At 40.4% G+C, this 12,091-nt stretch overlaps 1 protein-coding gene across 1 annotated transcript in view; it reads left to right on the top strand.

The window, feature by feature from the left end:
- LOC117938271 (dnaJ homolog subfamily C member 13-like) overlaps nucleotides 1-11,720 on the top strand; it is a 31,697-nt gene extending 19,977 nt beyond the window's left edge. The window contains exons 24-56 of the mRNA XM_034862794.1: nucleotides 268-371; nucleotides 467-626; nucleotides 724-786; nucleotides 921-1,022; nucleotides 1,206-1,310; nucleotides 1,549-1,751; nucleotides 1,920-2,004; nucleotides 2,132-2,286; nucleotides 2,534-2,579; nucleotides 2,671-2,825; nucleotides 2,965-3,166; nucleotides 3,284-3,399; nucleotides 3,539-3,617; nucleotides 3,705-3,840; nucleotides 4,003-4,187; nucleotides 4,416-4,490; nucleotides 4,600-4,719; nucleotides 5,201-5,596; nucleotides 5,679-5,792; nucleotides 5,877-5,993; nucleotides 6,244-6,421; nucleotides 6,537-6,628; nucleotides 6,716-6,815; nucleotides 6,952-7,026; nucleotides 7,120-7,232; nucleotides 7,332-7,501; nucleotides 7,625-7,667; nucleotides 7,748-7,921; nucleotides 8,030-8,209; nucleotides 8,578-8,718; nucleotides 8,819-8,962; nucleotides 9,045-9,144; nucleotides 10,590-11,720. Coding sequence (XP_034718685.1) covers nucleotides 268-371; nucleotides 467-626; nucleotides 724-786; nucleotides 921-1,022; nucleotides 1,206-1,310; nucleotides 1,549-1,751; nucleotides 1,920-2,004; nucleotides 2,132-2,286; nucleotides 2,534-2,579; nucleotides 2,671-2,825; nucleotides 2,965-3,166; nucleotides 3,284-3,399; nucleotides 3,539-3,617; nucleotides 3,705-3,840; nucleotides 4,003-4,187; nucleotides 4,416-4,490; nucleotides 4,600-4,719; nucleotides 5,201-5,596; nucleotides 5,679-5,792; nucleotides 5,877-5,993; nucleotides 6,244-6,421; nucleotides 6,537-6,628; nucleotides 6,716-6,815; nucleotides 6,952-7,026; nucleotides 7,120-7,232; nucleotides 7,332-7,501; nucleotides 7,625-7,667; nucleotides 7,748-7,921; nucleotides 8,030-8,209; nucleotides 8,578-8,718; nucleotides 8,819-8,962; nucleotides 9,045-9,144; nucleotides 10,590-10,687 — 4,326 coding nt within the window. The 3' untranslated portion in view covers nucleotides 10,688-11,720. The remainder of the gene's footprint in view (nucleotides 1-267; nucleotides 372-466; nucleotides 627-723; nucleotides 787-920; nucleotides 1,023-1,205; nucleotides 1,311-1,548; nucleotides 1,752-1,919; nucleotides 2,005-2,131; nucleotides 2,287-2,533; nucleotides 2,580-2,670; nucleotides 2,826-2,964; nucleotides 3,167-3,283; nucleotides 3,400-3,538; nucleotides 3,618-3,704; nucleotides 3,841-4,002; nucleotides 4,188-4,415; nucleotides 4,491-4,599; nucleotides 4,720-5,200; nucleotides 5,597-5,678; nucleotides 5,793-5,876; nucleotides 5,994-6,243; nucleotides 6,422-6,536; nucleotides 6,629-6,715; nucleotides 6,816-6,951; nucleotides 7,027-7,119; nucleotides 7,233-7,331; nucleotides 7,502-7,624; nucleotides 7,668-7,747; nucleotides 7,922-8,029; nucleotides 8,210-8,577; nucleotides 8,719-8,818; nucleotides 8,963-9,044; nucleotides 9,145-10,589) is intronic.
- Nucleotides 11,721-12,091: the final 371 nt, after the last annotated feature.

Genomic DNA, 12,091 nt, shown 5'->3' with positions numbered 1-12,091 from the left:
TAAACTCTTTATTTAGAAATTATTTTTATATTTTAGCACAGAAGTGAAAGGTTAAAAAGAAACAAAACAAAAAAAAATACAGAACACTGAACCATTACACAAATTTGAGGTCCAGGGCCATCAATATTTATGATACAATGGAGTTTCGGGCCAGGCTAGACTATCGTAATAATTTAATCCCACAAAAATACAGTTATTTCTAAAAGTAATACAGATACTGTGAGCAAAATTTGTCTATATCTGTAGATCTATATATATTGTTTGCAGGTGAAATATGAGTGCCTTTCAGATGAGATTAAGATTGGGGATTATTACCTGCGTCTGCTGCTTGAGGAGGATGAAAGTGACGAATCGAATGCCATCAAGAGATCGTAGGACTACATTACAACAACCCAACCACCTACAATAATATTATCATTCTGTACTGAATCCCAAAAAGATGAATCATGCTTCTTTTTCTTCTTAGATATGAGTTTTTCAATGAACTCTACCACCGCTTTCTGCTTACACCAAAAGTTACGATGAAGTGCCTGTGCCTGCAGGCGCTTGCTATAGTCTATGGGAAATGTTATGAGGAAATTGGCCCCTTCACAGACACAAAATACATTGTGGGAATGCTGGACCGAGTGAGTACAAATTGTCACTGCAAGAACTGATATCATTGAAATGTTTTTATGTTTTCTAATTCCTCTTGAAATCCTAAATGCTCTCCTGTGGTTACAGTGTACAGACAAACTGGAAAGAGACAGACTCATCCTCTTCCTTAACAAACTCATTCTCAACAAGGTAAGCTTCCAAAAGCAACAACACTTCATGCCTGTTTGTTAATCCCCTCTCTCTCTCTCTCTCGCTCTCTCTCTCTCTCTCTCTCTCTCGCTCTCTCTCTCTCTCTCTCTAAAAAAATGTTTTTTGGTCTGCAGAAAAATGTTAAGGAGGTAATGGACTCAAATGGAGTGCGTATATTGGTGGATCTGCTCACCATGGCTCATCTGCATACCAACAGAGCTACTGTGCCCCTACAGGTAAAAACATGGCTATAGTTTTTGAGGTATATTACGTGAAAATAATATCTTTTATTGATTTGATCAATTACGTGTGATACTAGACGTTTATGGCACATAGATTTAGTTAAATGTTTAACCACGTTTGAAAATCCTAATTAATCTGTCTGGAGTGTCAAACAGAGGGTCTTTTACTCTCCACAGAGCAATGTGCTGGAGGCATCGCCAGACATGAAGAGAGAGAGTGAGAAAGAGTGGTACTTTGGTAACGCCGACAAGGAAAGAAGAGGACCTTTCAGTTTTGAGGAGGTGTTAAACTGTCAAGCACTGAGACTTCCCCAATTTTCACTATAAAATAAATTTGAAAATAGTTACATCTAATACTTGCTAAGAACAAGTTATCAAAATGTAATCAAACAAAAAGTTATTTTATTGATTTATGTTTTTCTCATAGTTGCTGCACTTTATTCTTGCTTCTTACTTTCTTCTGCAGCAGCCACAGTACTCATCTTTGTGTGTTTGTTTTTAAAAACTTTATCTCCTCCAGATGCAGGAGTTTTGGAGCACGGGTGTCCTGACAGCGAAGACAAGATGCTGGGCTCAGGGGATGGATGGCTGGCGCCCTCTACAGGCCATCCCCCAGCTAAAATGGTGCCTCCTGGCGACTGGACAGGCAGTGATGAACGAATCCGACCTGGCTACACTAATCCTTAACATGCTGATCACCATGTGCTCCTACTACCCCAGCAGGTGGGTAGAGCAGGATTACTTCTGTGGTTGTATGTCCAGAAAATACCTCCTCTTTTATTTGGTATCGTAATATCATTCTATTAAGCGCTGGAATATGTGTGATGATTCTTGGTTGAAACATTAATTCATTAGGCCATGACTAGACCTGTATATTTACTTCTTGCTCAGGGACCAAGATAATGCCATTATCCGTCCTTTACCTAAGATCAAGAGGATGATCAGTGACAATGCTTGCCTCCCTCACATTGTTCAGGTATCTGCACAATCTCAGTATGATTTGTTTTGTTTATACAATGGTGTCTTATCTATGTTAGTGAATTGCTGAATTAAATAAAATCACCTCTTGATGGTTCCCCACTGTTTTTCTTTGTCCTCGCCAGTTGCTGTTGACCTTTGACCCCACCCTGGTGGAAAAGGTTGCTAATGTTCTGAACCTGGTGATGCAGGACAACCCTAACTTGCAGCGCCTCTATTTAACTGGGGTCTTCTTCTTCATCATGATGTACACAGGCTCCAATGTGCTTCCTGTAGCAAGGTGAAATCACAGACATTTGCATTTTGTGCAAACATACTAAAGTTATCCCCGAAAAAGTTGAATTTTTTAGATATTTTTTATTTTTATTGTCATGATTGACATTTTAGCCTAGCAGCTTGTCTTAAAGTAATTTGATCTTGGCTTCCACCCTAATGTGGATATGACGGAAAATTAGAAATAAGACATTACACATTAATAACATGCAGTGTTGATATTGAGCTCTGAGACATTCATGTGATTTCTTAAGGTTCCTGAAGTACACACATCTGAAACAAGCCTTCAAATCAGAGGAGGTAATGTTTTTTATACAAACAAAAAATAGTATTTTATGAATCAAACTTCCTTTAAAAAAAATAACACTTGTCTTTTGTGCCTCCTCCCCAGTCGAAGGGTCAGGACATAGTGCAGCGTAGTGTTCTAGGGCCGGTACTGCCTGAGGCCATGGTGTGTTATCTGGAGAACTACGAGGCTGACCGCTTCTCAGAGATATTCCTTGGAGAATTTGACACACCTGAGGCCATTTGGAGCAGTGAGATGAGGCATGTGTTAGACTCTATCATTTCTAATTAGTGTGCTTTAAAAGGCAATGTAGAGATATGTAGAAGTGCAGCACTAAAAGTCAGCATTTGGATTTATTACTATTATTATAACGGCTTGTGTTTTAACTCTTTGTTTCAGGCGCCTGATGATTGAGAAGATAGCTGCCCACATAGCTGACTTCAGCCCCAGGCTGCAGAGCAACACGCGGGCCCTTTACCAGTACTGCCCCATCCCTGTAGTCAGCTTCCCTCAGCTGGACAATGAGCTCTTCTGCAACATCTACTACCTCAGACATCTGTGTGACACCATCCGCTTTCCAAACTGGCCCATTCGAGATGCTGTGGGTTTTTATTTTTGTTCTTATTTATCCAAGCTTGTATTTCCTCATCAATGTCTGGCTTGTGTTTTCTAAGACAAGCTTCTTTAACATTTTGATGCACCGCCCTTATCCTGACAGGTAAAGCTGCTGAAAGACACCCTTGAAGCTTGGAAGAGGGAGGTGGAGAAAAAGCCTCCCTCCATGTCCGTCGATGATGCATATGAAGTCCTCAACCTCCCGAAAGGACAGGGGCAGTAAGTGGCCTTTTGATTTCTTAACACTTGTCACTAGTCGTCTTGTATCCAGACTCATATTTATTAGCAGTAATCATGGATTTTGTTGTTCGATAATTAGATAGTAGGACTCAAGAAATATTGTCTTTTCTGTCTTCAGGCATGAGGAGAGCAAAATTAGGAAAGCTTACTTCAGACTGGCGCAGAAGTACCATCCAGACAAGAACCCTGAGGGCAGGGTATGTAGCACAGTCATTTCTAACATATGTATGTAAGGGTGTACATACCTTTTATCCACACATTGCATTTAAACTTATGTCTTTCAGGACATGTTTGAGAAAGTCAACAAAGCCTATGAGTTCCTTTGCACAAAGTCTGCCCGTATCTTGGACGGCCCAGACCCAGAAAACATCATCCTTATCCTCAAGACTCAGAGCATCCTGTTCAACCGACACAAACAAGGTATGCAACATTCTTTCACGTTGTTCTTTCTTTCTTTACATTTTGAAAGAAACAAGTTCAGGGCACATATTTCTATAGTAAAGGGAATTAGAGTAAACATGTTGGTATTGACATGTTTAACTGATACTGCTGCTCCCCCCTTTTTTTAATGTCTATGAACAGAACTGGAACCTTACAAATACGCCGGTTACCCCATGCTCATCAAAACAATCACAATGGAAACGGAAGATGAGCTGCTATTTTCCAAAGCCTCCCCTCTCCTCCCGGCTGCTGCAGAACTGGCCTTCCACACCGTCAACTGTTCGGCTCTTAACGCAGAAGAGCTGCGCCGTGACAACGGCATTGAGGTATAGACACAGTCCCAAATCCTGAAATACTAACCAGTCTAAATAAAACACTATAGCTGTCCATCTACAAGTAGCAACGTTTTTTTTTTTTTTAAGCTGGACATTTTCCTCCATCAAAATTGTTCTGTGTTGTTTAGGGGTTACTTAGATGAAAAACATATTTCAAATGGGGTTCATTATTTGAGCACCTCTGCAATAAATGATCAACCGTTGACTGTTTTTAATCAGGTGTTGCTGGATGCTCTCTCTCGGTGTGTTGCTGTGTTAACCGCATCCAGCAAGCCTGGTGACATGGCTGTACAGGTAAAATGAGTCTTCATTTACCTATAGTCACCTTTCTTCTCTAGAGATGAGTACTGTACTGCTTGTAATGATTTCTATAACTCATTTGCAATATTTGAATGTGCCACAGGTGTGCGGGCACATCTGTAAGTGCTACAGTGTTGCAGCCCAGTTTGAGGAGTGCAGGGAAAAGATCATCGAACTGCCCAACATCATCAGGGATCTCTGTCACATCTTGTTCTATGGAAAGGTAAAAACCTTGCAAGCACAGGTTTACTTTATTTCTTTATAGACAGAGTTCTCTGTCTATAATTACAAATAAAATCTTCCATGTGTACTATTTTTCAATGTAAATGTTATGGTTAAATTATCCGTGATATCTCATACCATTTAGAAAATATGCAAGTATTTTTGCATTTTAGAGGTTTTATTTCTTTAGTGAGAGATGCTTTTCTCTAATTGCTTTACTAATGACAATAATGATGCAGTTTGCACAACATATTTAAATATTTTTATATATAAAAATAATGACGATAAAATATGATGATAAAATGTAAAAGCTCCTTGAGGCCACCACTGTATCTCCTGGCAAACATCTTGCTTGTTTTTGTTGTCTCATTCTTTGCTGATTATATAGACATTATTTAATGTTACATATAGCGCATATGATGTTTGCTGAAACTTCTTCAACAAGACAGCTTCTGAATGTTCTATCCCTTGCCTCCTGTCAGGGTCTCCCAAAAACTGCCACCCTGGCAGTGCAGTGCGTGAGCTCCTTTGCAGTGGATTTCTTTCTACAGACCCATCTGTACCATGCTGGTGTGCTCTGGCACCTGCTGGTCCACCTTTTCAACTACGACTACACCCTGGAGGAGAGCGGCGTGCAGGCGAACCAGGACACAAACCAGCAGGAGGTTGCAAACAGCCTGGCCAAGCTCAGCCTGCTAGCTCTCAGCCGTCTGGGAGGTTACACTCAGACACCACACACCCCTGACAGCAACAATCCTGTTCCAGAGACCAATGGCATTGAGGGCACCCCTCCAGAGAACCCCACCATCCGCAAGAGCTTAGCAGCCATGCTGACTCCATACGTCTCGAGGAAGCTGGGAACAGGATCTCCTTCTGAGGTATGTTGAGAGTTATGTCAAGCTTTTACATACATGAACCCCAACACCTAGCAGGGTTCCACATGTCATTTTGTGCATTTAGGTCTTGAAGCTGCTGAATAGCAACTCTGAGAACCCTTACTTGATCTGGAACAATGGAACCCGAGCCGAGCTGCTGGAGTTCCTGGAGGGTCAGCAGGAGGGAAACATCAAGAGGGTATGAGCAACATATATGTCATATACTGTCCAGGTACAAACAAAATTAAGTTATTAATGCATCTTCTTGATGGTCTCTTTATAGGGAGAAAATGATGAAAGCTTTGGTGCAGAGTTTGTGTTCAGTGATCACTGCAAAGAGCTGATAGTCGGGGAGATCTTTGTCCGCGTCTACAATGAGCAACCAGTTTTTCCTCTTGAGGTGAGTAGAAGAACGAGATAGTATTACTTAAACTACTTTATTACATTTGTTTATATTGTTTGCCCTTTCTCATCAGTCTGAATTAGATTATGACAGATAGCATCTTGAAACCTCCATTATCATTATAATTGTGATTGACCTAAGTAAAAGTCATTTGTACCATTTTTGTCAGATTTAAGTCTTTTTGGTTTTATTTTCGGTGTAAAATATAACTTTGTAATGCTCTAATGTGTTACCATCTCTTTTTTAGTACCCAAAAGCATTTGCAGCCAGTCTTCTGGACTACGTAGGCTCCCAGGCCCAGTACCTCCACACTCTGCTGGCCATGAGTCAGAGTAACAAAGTAGAGTCACAGCAACATGCTGAGAGGCTCCGCTTCGCTGAGATGGCTTTAGAGGCTCTCCGCAATGTCATCAAGAACAACCCCGGTGAGAAATGACACTTCCTCCAGTTCAAGTCTTTCTTAAGAAGCTATTGTTGTTTTATTTAGATGTGTTAATGTTGGAGCTTCCTTTCTACGCAGTTCTCTCTGTATGATTTCAGGTTCGGAGTCAGAGTGCATCGGCCATTTCAAACTGCTCTTCTCTTTGTTGCGGGTTCATGGAGCTGGCAGAGTACAGCAGCTGGTTTTGGAGGTAGACGGTTTTGGTCCTGATATGTAATTACTTAGGTTACCATTGTCAATGCATTTTGAATTTTACTCATATTTGTTTCCTCTGCAGGTTGTAAATACGGTGACGTCAAACCAAGAATGCGTTAGCAACATTGCCGAGTCGCTGGTGTTGTCCAACCTTCTGTTGCTGCTGCACTCACTCCCCTCCAGTAAGAAGACATTGTAAAAACAGAAAACTTTCACGGGCTTACAATTTATGGTCTTTGCAGCTTTTTTTATATTATTACAGTGTCGTATGTATCTGTTGACTAAAACATGTTTATTCATCATTATTACATCATTAAGGCAGGCAAATGGTGCTGGAAACCTTGTATGCACTGGCTTCTAACACAAAGATAGTCAAAGAGGCTATGGCCAAAGGTAAGTGGAATTCAATTGTTTTTTGCATATTTATGTAAATTTTGAGTACACAGATGCTTAGAATGCTCAGATGTTAATTTGTTTGTTCCCCAGGTGCTCTGATCTACTTGCTAGACCTCTTCTGTAACTGCACACATCCCCAAGTTCGCACACAGACTGCCGAGCTCTTCTCCAAGATGACCTCAGACAAGCTGGTCGGGCCAAAGGTCAGACTGGAAAGTTATAAACGGAAAAATCTAAAAGATCTATTAATAATTCCAGTCCTCACGTCATTGTGTATCATTATATATCCTCATCTCTGCCAGGTGCGTCTAACGCTGATCCGTTTCCTTCCTGGTGTGTTCATGGACGCCATGCGAGACAACGCTGAGGCAGCAGTGCACATATTCGAGGGAACGCATGAGAACCCTGAGCTTATCTGGAATGACAACTCGAGGGAGAAAGTGTCCACCACTGTCCGGGAAATGATGCTTGAGTATGACAGAAGCCCAATTCACCACGCTATTGAACCAGTAACTAGCTGAGTAGTCAAGAGAGTGACATGTTTGAAATATTAGAGCATCGTGATTGTCTAATATCATTCTTTACATTTTTCCAGGCACTTTAAACAGCAGAAGGATAATCCTGATGTGAACTGGAAAGTAAGTGCAAAATATATTACTTAAATAAAACAGTTGTATATTATTAAACATAGCAATACATTATTGGTTTTTGTGCACAGTTGCCAGATGACTTCACAGTGGCTTATGGAGCAGGACAGGGCGAGATAGAAGTTGGTGGAGTCTTCTTGCGTATTTTTATTGCTCAGCCAGGCTGGGTGCTTCGCAAGCCTCGAGAGTTCCTGGTGTCCCTCCTGGAGACCCTGACTGAGCTGCACGAGAAAAACAACCCCAATGTGAGCTGCCATACTGAGAAACACAAACAGTATTTCATTTTTTCACTTATTTAGCTGTTTTAGCTGTTTTACACTGTCAATTTCACTTTATCCTTTGATCTCCTGCAGGGTGAAGCCCTAGAGACGGTTACTACGGCAGCAGTATGTCTTTTCAGCACACAGAGCCAGCTGGCCGACCAGGTTCCTCCTTTGGGTCACCTGCCTCGCGTTCTAGCAGCACTCAACCACAAGAACAACGCAGTGCCCAAGAGCTCCATCCGCCTCATCCACGTGCTATCAGACAATGAGGCGAGGAACCAAACACAGTTTATAAACAAATACATAGATATATGTTGATCAGTTGGAATGACGAGGAAAGAGGCTGCGTTATGGGAATTGTAGGACCGGTGTATATACAGCTGGACTAGATACTGGGGACTACAAGTTAGAATATAGTTCAGACTCTGCTACATCTGCTTTGATCAAACGTTATGGAAGTACAACACCTAAATCCTGAGGGCCACTTTAAGGATTCAGACTCAAAGAACCCAGAGTTAATGTATTCAGAATATTCACGGCCACACTCTGCTTTTTAAGATTTGCCAACAAACAGTTTGTCTCCTTTCTGCCCTATGACACACCACAATTCTTAACCAAAGGTGTCTTGTTTTGTGTAGCTGTGTGTACGCTCCATGGCTTCTCTGGAGACTATCGGCCCCCTCATGACTGGGATGAAAGCCCGGGCAGACATGGCTGGATTAGCTTGTGAAGCTCTTAACCGCATGTTCCAGAAGGAGCAGTCAGAACTAGTCGCCCAGGTAAACTGTCATCGTTATTATTATTTTTTTTTTTTTCTTTTTTTTTTAATGTAAGTCATGTTTGATGAATAATAATGTATTTTGTTAATGGACTGAACAGGCTCTTAGAATGGAGCTGGTTCCATACCTTCTGAAGCTATTGGAAGGAATCGGTCTAGAGACATTAGATAACCCTTCAGCCACCAAGGCCCAGATAGTGAAGGCTCTCAAGTCCATGACTCGCAGTCTGCAGTACGGAGAACAGGTATGATGGGAGTACGTGACCCGCATGATAAAACCACTGAATGATTAGTACCGTTAATTGATTGGCAATCACTGCTTTGCAGGTTAATGAGATTCTAGCAAAGTCCTCAGTGTGGAGTGCCTTCAAAGACCAGAAACATGATCTTTTCATCTCAGAGTCTCAGACTGCAGGCTACCTGACTGGTAAAGTATCTCTATTTTGACTTAACTTGCTATTAAACACTCAGCATCAACACACCAGACACTGTCTTAACCAACAATTATTGTTCTGTCAGTGTTTAAAAGTTGAGTCTTGAGTCTCTTTACTGTTGTTGAATCTTAACGCTTTGCTTTATCCTCAAAAACACTTTGTGGCTGACTCCTCACTTGTGATTAAATCCAGAGACCCTTTCTGTCTACACGTCCTATAACTTCCTGGCTCTGCCCTTTCCTTCCTCTTTGTCCTCCACATTCCCTCCTCAGGGGTATCCACTCCTTCTCTCCTGGCTGCCAGTAGCCCACTGCGAGGTGGGCTCTAGACTCCTAAGCTGGGCCCTCACAGCCCTCCTCTCTCTTGCTCTGATGCAGGTAGACTTTGACCTCGCTCCTACTGCCATTCCTTGCCTCTTTACCTCCATCTTTGAACCACACTTAATTTTCCATTCCCATCTCTTCATCTTTACAGTGCTGGGCATAATGTCATAACATTTTCATCTCCATCCACCAACTAATTGTCACACTTCAGTTTCAAGAACAAAAATGCCCCCGAATGTTGATCATTTATACCCTTGTGCATCACTAAGGACATTTTTGGCTGTTGTTGGCATAAAGGTTTTTGGCATAAATGTTGGCAGGGTTGTTTCCTTTTTTATTTAAAAAAAAATAAAAATAAAAATATATATATCTGAATTTAAACCTCTAGTCTATAATCTAACTCTATAATTTACTTTGTTGCCAAAATACAGACATTCAGTCCCTTAAGGACAAAAATTACCCCTTTTAAAACCCATTTAAACCACAGTTTTGGATCCAATGGTCTTTCAACATAAAATAAAGAATTCTATTTTATTAGGCTTTAAGTCTAGAGCCCTGGCTTCAAAATTGTAGTTTTTACTATTTTTCACCAGATTAAGACTTTTTCTCATGGTTGCCCTATGGGAGAAATACATGCTATTTTCCTGGTTTTCCCTAAGGGCATTACTGCTGCATTATGGAGCACTTCAGTGTTAGATACAGTGCATCAAAATCCATGTTGTTGCAAATTTTTTTATATGCCTCAGCTATACAGTACATACAGAAAATTACATTTTTGTTGGGGGTTTTCACAACAGTGGCAATATGTAAACAAACAACAAAATTCTTAAAAAATAAATATTTTGTAGTGATGGTCAGGACTGAAGCTGGTTAAAAGATTGAACTTTGTCAAAGTGGAAAATAGTATTAATATATCATTTCATGGCAGTTTTTTGGTTCACACATTTCTGACCTCCAAGGACACCAAAGCAACTTTTTAAAATGGTTTAAATATTGCTCTCAATGTACTGATCACTCTGCCATACAGTAGTTGATGTATTTCAGTTGGATTAGCTCCAGCTATCCTGCCCAGTCCCACTTGTTCTGAATCGTATCTATCTTCCGGTCACCTGTAGGTCCAGGAGTAGCAGGTTACCTTACAGCAGGAACTGGCAACCCTGTAATGCCCAACGTCCCACCCCCTGTGGACAACGACATTGGAGATCAAGGCTGATGGACACTCTCACAGTCACGCTCAGGCTCCCAGACTGCCCTGCAGCTTCACGGCCGCAGCTCAGAGAGGGACTGTTCAGCTCCCAGACGAGGGGATGGAGAGGGAGAAAGACCGAGGAGAGCGGGCCATCTTTGAGCGTCACCAAAATCTCTGCAACACCTTCTCCAGGATCACTCTCCTCTCCCCTTACAAATGACACTCAAGTCTTCATAAACACTTTGAAATTGTTTTAACGGATGACCACATTTGTCTTGTTTCTGTGCTTCTTTTCTTGTTTCTTCCAATGACACACAGAAGAGGTTACATTTTGTATGAATATATTTTTTACTCTAGATTTTGTTTTTTCATGACATTGGAAGACTGAGGTGTGTGATACTGTAGGTTAACTGTCTCTTATCTAGTACCTTATTCCTCTTCATCATATTCTGATTGGCTACACTTCTAAATCTTGAACAGAGGATTTGTGACCTTGGTTTTGACACATTTGGGCACATGACCAATCTTACATAAACTTGTCATTTACTTGTCTATATAATGGATACTCATATGGCAAAGGAAAAAATGTAAAATAGGAAATCAGAAGACATATGTTTATGATTTCTCTTTCCTATTTCTCTACAAGAAAATGTCACTTGAACCCTCCGAGTGATGTTGACCTCTTGTCTGGTTTGGTCAAGTCCTGTTCAATCCAGTCTTTCAGAGTTTAAACAGATCCGCTCTCCAAATGTCCAGCCTCTTATTCCTATGATCTGATTCTGCTGTCTTTGAAGGCTTTTCCAGTAATTATCCCCCCCAGAATGCAAAAAGCACTAGATTATTTATAAGTGAATAATAACCACCGGAAATGAGCTTATGCTAAGACGTGACGAATGACGTTGACTGATTTTGAATCTATGTGAAAGACTAGTGCAATTTGTGAAATGTTCAATGTAATATTACGTATATAAACTTTCTATATTGAATGTACATTTTAAAAAAAAATCAGTCGCACTTGTACATAAAATTTTAAGAATAAAAGGGAATTCACAGTGTTCTTCTTTTGTATTTTTACAGTTGTGTTTGTCAAAGAAATTAATTCAAAAGAATGAGCAGTTAATTGTTCGCTCATGTTTGAAAAGAAGGAATCAAAAGTATTTTTTCTTTGCAAAAGAAGAAAATTAACAAATTTTAAATAAAAGTAATTTTTAAGTAAAATAATCACAAAACAGTTTTAAAACTGTAACCGAATAGTTTACTCAATAAATAATTATTAAATTGTTTTAGAGATTTCATGTTTAGTTTCTGGTCAGAGATGGAGTCATGACCTCACTATCCGGGCTATGGCCTGCAACGTGATGTAAAATTTAACAAAATGATTTAACATTTCATACTTGCAGAATATTAAAGAGCATTTTGTTTTCAAGG

The sequence above is a fragment of the Etheostoma cragini genome, chromosome 22 (genome assembly GCF_013103735.1).
Source record: "Etheostoma cragini isolate CJK2018 chromosome 22, CSU_Ecrag_1.0, whole genome shotgun sequence".
Taxonomy (NCBI): domain Eukaryota; kingdom Metazoa; phylum Chordata; class Actinopteri; order Perciformes; family Percidae; genus Etheostoma; species Etheostoma cragini.
The sequence above is the reverse complement of the archived record's forward strand: the minus strand, read 5'-3'. Positions and strand labels throughout refer to the sequence as shown.